Consider the following 7745-nt stretch of genomic DNA (forward strand, 5'->3'; position numbering starts at 1 on the left):
GAGCTTGCCTGTTGCAATTTAACCAATAGAAAATTCCAAAAATGGCACTCCAGGTAGGCTATTGGCAGTAGAATGGCCTTACTAAAGAGCTCAGTGACTTAATACGTGGCACGTTAATAGGATGCCACCTTTCCAACAAGTCAGTTCGTCACATTTCTGCCCTGCTAGAGCTTCCCTGGTCAACTGTAAGTGCTGTTATTGTAAAGTGGAAAAGTCTAGGAGCAACAATGGTTCAGCCACCAAGTGGTAGGCCACACAAGCTCACAGAACGGGACCGTCGAGTGCTGAATCGTCTGTCCTCGGTTGCAACACTCACTACTGAGTTCCAAACTGCCTCTGGGAGCTTCATGAAATGGGTTTCCATGGCTGAGAAGCCAAGCGCTGGCTGGAGTGGTGTAAAGCCATTGGACTCTGGAGCAGTGGAAACGCGTTCTTTGGAGTGATGAATCACACTTCACCATCTGAGTTTGGCAGACGCCAGGAGAACGCTACCTGCCCCAATGTATAGTGCCAACTGTAAAGTTTGTTGGAGGAGAAATAATGGTCTGGGGCTGTTTTTCATGGTTCGGGCTAGGTCCCTTAGTTTCAGTGAAGGGAAATCTTAACACTATAGGATACAGTGACATTCTAGACGATTCTGTGCTTCCATCTTTGTGGCAACAGTTTGGGGAAGGCCCTTTCCTGTTCCAGCATAACAATGCCCCGTGCACAAAATGAGGTCCATACAGAAATGGTTTGCTGAGATCGGTGTGGAAGAATTTGACTGGCCTGCACAGAGCCCTGACCTCAACCCCATCAAACACCTTTGGAATGAATTGGAACGGCGACTGCGAGCCAGGCCTAATCGCCCAACATCAGTGCCCAACCTCACTACTGGTCTTGTGGCTGAATGGAAGCAAGTCCCCACAGCAATGTTCCAACATCTAGTGGAAAGCCTTCCCAGAAGAGTGGAGACTGTTATAGCAGCAAAGGGGGGACCAACTCCATATTAATGCACATGATTTTGGAATGAGATGTTCGACAAGGAGGTGTCCACATACTTTTGATCATGTAGTGTATATTCTTTCCCCTTTATGTCAATGGTGTTACGAGAACCACACACAACAGGTGCCCAAGCCAGAGCCTCAGCTTCCTCTACCTTTAGCCCACAATCCTTGCCTCCTTCCACAGAGCACACAAATCCAGTCCAACTGCTACACCAGGTGGCTTTCACCACTAAACCGCTCCAGCAATTATCCACACTGGATTCCTGTCACAGTTAAAGAGCAACCCAGCGCTAAGCAGACTGTTTGCCCACTTCTTAGTGACAGCCCGCAGGGAATTCAGAATGGATCCCCCTCTCTCACACACACACACACACACACACACACACTGGAGGAGAACCGCACACCTTGATCCCCTTTCACTGACCAATAGGTTTCTTGTGTGTTTTTGAGACATTCCAACATTCTATCCTCAACGATAACAGAGGGTTTTTCCTCTCTGCTAGAGAGGAAGCCCTCCACTGATCTCCCCTTTAAGCTGTGGTTTGATGGCATTATGAAGGCAGCTCTGTTGATGAGGGTCACCCTGACTGCGAGTGGCTGGGGATCACTGACCTCTCCCCTGAAGATGACCTGGCCAGTTAATTCACTGAGTCAGAGGCCAGTCGACATTGTTAAGTCCAATCAGAAGGACATCTGTGGAACTGCACTGACCGAAATAGATGGGAGGGATAAGGAAGAGACAGAAAGTGTGTGTAGCAGAAATGGAGAGGAGAGGTCATGTAAAAGGAGACGAGAGGACCAGGACGATAAAACGAGAACGCCAGTTGAGCCAGTACAGCCCAGAGATTTGGACGGTACCACAGTCCACAAAAATGCCCAACTGCATTGGTGTAGATGGGGAGCCATGAGCTATGTACTGTATGGGAAGCTAGTGTTTAGGGCTGCTATTCCCTCACCTAGTGAGATGTGTTTCCTCTCTTTTCCTGCTTGACTTAATTACATTGAAGGAAGCTCCTGATACAACATCTGGAAAACAGCAGCCTAATTATACGAGAGACAAAACAAGACCCTCACCTGTCCCAGCATGGGCCACTGCCTACTGTCTTTTAATCTGCACACACACACACACACACCATTTCACACTGTATGATGTTCATAGCACTATAAAAAGGCTGTTCAGATCATGAGCCTACATCGGAATGTAATCAATCAAAAACCTTTTCCGAAAAATCTTGTAATTCCCTGAAAGGATGACATAGAGGATTACCATACAAACAATTTAATTTGAAGAATACTCCAAGACCTGCAGTGACATGAAAACAGGCAGATGGAGATTATTGCATGTGGGCATAGCGAAACGGGATGAAATCGCTACCCTTTGGGAGCACAGGAGGGGGGCTGAAGCTGCCAGGACTCATGTAAAATTCATGACACAGGACAAAACTGACCAACGCTGCACCTTTGTGACATTACAGTAACTCTACACCGGTAGGATAAATATGGTGACATATCCTCACATGATCTAATCTAAACATGCATTTTAACCTACTGCAAATAGTGTACCAAATTTGAATCCTTACTATAGCGCACTCCACTGCTGTGCTGTAATCTGCACTGCTTTTTTTAGTTCCGTCTGTTTGTGCATTCTAAAATGGGCAAATGCAATGTGAGGCAGGATTATATCTAATATGTTGCGACCATTACTGTTGAAAAGAGTACTTGTAATTAATAATTTGAGCACATAGGATGGAGAGTGGCAGTGATGCCTCACTTCACTTATGGACAGTGTCTGTCTCCTCTCTGTCTTTCAATGTGTGTATAATTACATCAGTAGTGGGTCGAGATTTGTCATTTTGCTTAGCTCCCTCCCTCCCTCCTTCCCTCCTCTTCTCATTAAACAATGCTACATACAGAGTGCACTCCCACTCCCAGCACCAGCTAACATCATGCATGGCAGGGAGGGGGGCAAAGCACTGAGTATAAATGCAACGGCATCTCCTGTGGGCCTAGTGGCTGAAATGTGCTCTAAATCATTCATGAGCCGGAAAGCTTTCCAACGAAAGCCAACATACTCAGTCTGGGGATGGCTTATTCTAATCAATGAAGTTGCTTTCCAAAAGGAAAGCATGAAAAAGTTGTCAATTGAGTGCACTCCTTCAATATCTAAAGTACATAGCATGTCATTGATGTAACATAGGCTACAGAACACTGTATCAGATTGCACTGTGAGAGTCATGGCAAGTCTAAATATGTGACTGTGTCTCTAGATACAGTGGGGAAAAAAAGTATTTAGTCAGCCAACAAATGTGCAAGTTCTCCCACTTAAAAAGATGAGAGAGGCCTGTAATTTTTATCATAGGTACACGTCAACTATGACAGACAAATTGAGAAAAAATAATCCAGAAAATCACATTGTAGGATTTTCTATGAATTTATTTGCAAATTATGATGGAAAATAAGTATTTGGTCACCTGCAAACAAGCAAGATTTCTGGCTCTGACAGACCTGTAACTTCTTCTTTAAGAGGCTCCCCTGTCCTCCACTCGTTACCTGTATTAATGGCACCAGTTTGAACTTGTTATCAGTATAAAAGACACCTGTCCACAACCTCAAACAGTCACACTCCAAACTCCACTATGGCCAAGACCAAAGAGCTGTCAAAGGAACCAGAAACAAAATTGTAGACCTGCACCAGGCTGGGAAGACTGAATCTGCAATAGGTAAGCAGCTTGGTTTGAATAAATCAACTGTGGGAGCAATTATTATGAAATGGAAGACATACAAGACCACTGATAATCTCCCTCGATCTGGGGCTCCACGCAAGATCACACCCCGTGGGGTCAAACTGATCACAAGAACTGTGAGCAAAAATCCCAGAACCACACGGGGGGACCTAGTGAATGACCTGCAGAGAGCTGGGACCAAAGTAACAAAGCCTACCATCAGTAACACACTACGCCGCCGGGGACTTAAATCCTGCAGTGCCAGACGTGTCCCCCTGCTTAAGCCAGTACATGTCCAGGCCCGTCTGAAGTTTGCTAGAGTGCATTTGGATGATCCAGAAGAGGATTGGGAGAATGTCATATGGTCAGATGAAACCAAAATATAACTTTTTGGTAAAAACTCAACTTGTCGTGTTTGGAGGACAAAGAATGCTGAGTTGCATCCAAAGAACACCATACCTACTGTGAAGCATGGGGGTGGAAACATCATGCTTTGGGGCTGTTTTTCTGCAAAGGGACCAGGACGACTGATCCGTGTAAAGAAAAGAATGAATGGGGCCATGTATCGTGAGATTTTGAGTGAAAACCTTCCATCAGCAAGGGCATTGAAGATGAAACGTGGCTGGGTCTTTCAGCATGACAATGATCCCAAACACACCGCCCGGGCAACAAAGGAGTGGCTTCGTAAGAAGCATTTCAAGGTCCTGGAGTGGCCTAGCCAGTCTCCAGATCTCAACCCCATAGAAAATCTTTGGAGGGAGTTGAAAGTCCGTGTTGCCCAGCGACAGCCCCAAAACATCACTGCTCTAGAGGAGATCTGCATGGAGGAATGGGCCAAAATACCAGCAACAGTGTGTGAAAACCTTATGAAGACTTACAGAAAATGTTTGACCTGTGTCATTGCCAACAAAGGGTATATAACAAAGTATTGAGAAACTTTTGTTATTGACCAAATACTTATTTTCCACCATAATTTGTAAATAAATTCATTAAAAATCCTACAATGTGATTTTCTGGATTTTTTTTCCTCAATTTGTCTGTCATAGTTGACGTGTACCTATGATGAAAATGAAAGGCCTCTCTCATCTTTTTAAGTGGGAGAACTTGCACAATTGGTGGCTGACTAAATACTTTTTTTCCCCACTGTATATGGGGTAGGCCTTTGGTAATGGGCCACTAATGGCACGTTTACCTTTCCATAAGATGAGTGGTCAGATCACTCTAGGAACGCTCTTGTGGCTGAATGGAAGCAAGTCCCTGCAGCAATGTTCCAACATCTAGTGGAAAGCCTTCCCAGAAGAGTGGAGGCTATTATAGAAGCAAAGAAGGGACCAACTCCACATTAATGCCCATGATTTTGGAACGAGACGTTCGACGAGCAGGTGTCCACATACTTTTGGTCAGTGTATCACACTAATTTGAGTGTCCCAGATTTACATTTACTATGTTACGTCTAGTTTATGAGACCAGGTTGCTGAAGTAGAGCAAGTTTACTGGATAGCTACAGTAGTTGCCATGGTAACCAAACAAAGAGACTTGCTAGTGGACACCCCTTCAAATGAGTGGATTTGGCTATTTCAGCCACACCCATTGCTGACAGGTTTATCAAATCGAGTACACAGCCATGCAATCTCCATAGACAAACATTGGTAGTAGAATTGCCTTACTGAAGAGCTCAGTTACTTTCAACGTGGCACCCTCATAGGATGCCACCTTTACAACAAGTCAGTTTTTCAAATGTCTGCCCTGCTAGAGCTGCCCCGGTCAACTGTAAGTGCTGTTATTGTGAAGTGGAAATGTCTAGGAGCAACAACGGCTAAGCCGCAAAGTGGTAGGCCACACAAGCTCACAGAATGGGAACGCCGAGTGCCGAAGCGCGTAAAAATCGTCTGTCCTCGGTTGCAACACGCACTACTGAGTTCCAAACTGCCTCTGGAAGCAAAGTCAGCACAATAACTGTTAGTTGGGAGCTTAATGAAATGGGTTTCCATGGCCAAGCAACCGCACACAAGCCTAAGATCACTATGCGCAATGCCAAGTGCCAGCTGGAGGGGTGTAAAGCTCGCCACCATTGGAATCTGGAGCAGTGGAAATGCGTTCTCTGGAGTGATGAATCACGCTTCACCATCTGGCAGTCCGACAGATGAATATGGGTTTGGCGGATGCCAGGAGAACGCTACGTGCCCCATTGCATAGTGACAACTGTAAAGTTTGGTGGAGGAGGAATAATGGTCTGGGGCTGTTTTTCTACAGCATACAATGACATTCTAGACGATTCTGTGCTTCCAACTTTTTGGCAACAGTTTGGGGAAGGCCCTTTCCTGTTTCAGCATAACAATGCCCCCGTGCACAAAGCGAGGTCCATACAGAAATGATTTGCCAAGATCGGTGTGGAAGAACTTGACTGGCCTGCACAGAGCCCTGACCTCAACCCCATCGAACACCTTTGGGATGAATTGGAACGCAGACTGCGAGCCAGGCCAAATCTCCCAACATCAGTGGCCGACCTCACTAATGCTCTTGTGGCTGAATGGAAGCAAGTCCTTGCAGCAATGTTCCAACATGTAGTGGAAAGCCTTTCCAGAAGAGTGGAGGCTGTTATAGCATGAAACGGGTGACCAACTCCATATTAATGCCCATGATTTTGGAATGAGACGTTCGACGAGCAGGTGTCCACATACCTTTGGCCATGTATTGTATCTATTGAGGCAGTGATTCCAAAATAAATGTAATTGTGTCTTGAAGTCTTTTGTTGACATTTTCACTATAATAACAAGTAGCCTACTGAAAGTAGTTTTAAACTCTTCTGTCCTGAGTTGTCTCATAGAAAATGTACATATTCCTTCCATCTTGTTCTAGATCAAAGTTTCTCCTTATCTCAAATCTAGGATCAGATACCCTACCGATATCCTAATTTCTAGAAAACCTTCCATGTCAGTTTTCATCACTCTTTTTGATTTCTGCTATATAGACAAAACTTCAACAGAGTGTAGGCCTATAAAAATCATGTAAGTATTAAACTAGTGCTGGTGTTACACCAATTGAATTAAAACTTAAACTTACCAGAGTACAGAACCTCTCTGGGGGGTTGCCGCAAGTGATGCCAGGAGGATCCACCCTAATTTGCATGAACTCCTTCATAGCCATGGGTTTGGGCTGGCACGCGTAAAACTCCCATGTTGGTCCATCGTCCGTACTAACCAGCGACTTGCATATGTCATACTGGCCAAGTGTCAGAGTAACAAAGTTCAAAAGAAAAACCACCTGTGAGAGCATGGCACTCGTAGAGACCACACCCATGGTCCAAGACCGAGAGTCAGGAGGGAGGAGGCAAGTGGTGCCACCGTCGGTCCACACTGGGAGAGGATCAGCTTGGAATCCGGTTGGTTTTCATCTTGGGAGGGACACCTGCCGCTTGCAGGATACAGCCTTACAACTCTGCTGGTTTTGCATACAAATGTTGCTTGCCTAAATAAGATACACGTACTTCTGTTTTGAAATATTTGTTATCCTATGATAAAAACAAATCAATTAAAGTATTACTTTAAATTATAGTTACAAGAGCTTATTTTAATAGAAATGTATACAATGCTAATATTTCGCAGATCGACCACCTTTGGCACTCCAGGCAAGCCATACTAAAAGCAGTCCATATGTCCATGAGAATATTCCACTGTCCACTCAGAAGCTCTCTCTAGATGAGATTTTGTTGTGTTTCATGTCAGTCAAAAGCTATATTGAGAAGGAGAAAATACAATAATTTATTAAAAATTTATTTAACTTTTTTGGGAGAATTGCCACTCACATTTCCAGCCAAATAAGGCAAACTAAAACTATACCTAATAGGCTACGGTTTTTACAACTAGCAATTAGGCTAAACATAAATCTTTCATTAGAGAAACTTGAACCCATTTGAAATCTGTTCTAATTAATGTCGGTAGGCTATACCGTAGTTTAAAAATAAATAATATTGTAACCTTTCACGTTTGTTTTCACATCCAATCTATATTCACAATACTACCCTAATTAATGAATT

General features: G+C 44.3%; 1 protein-coding gene across 1 annotated transcript in view; it reads right to left on the minus strand.

The window, feature by feature from the left end:
- Nucleotides 1-7009, minus strand: part of LOC311145079 (netrin-G2-like) — a gene marked incomplete at both ends in the record, with an annotated part of 47685 nt that extends 40676 nt beyond the window's left edge. The window contains one exon of the mRNA XM_084181257.1: nucleotides 6773-7009. Coding sequence (XP_084037383.1) covers nucleotides 6773-7009 — 237 coding nt within the window. The remainder of the gene's footprint in view (nucleotides 1-6772) is intronic.
- Nucleotides 7010-7745: the final 736 nt, after the last annotated feature.

This window comes from Coregonus lavaretus (genome assembly GCF_964263955.1).
Source record: "Coregonus lavaretus genome assembly, chromosome: 17".
Taxonomy (NCBI): domain Eukaryota; kingdom Metazoa; phylum Chordata; class Actinopteri; order Salmoniformes; family Salmonidae; genus Coregonus; species Coregonus lavaretus.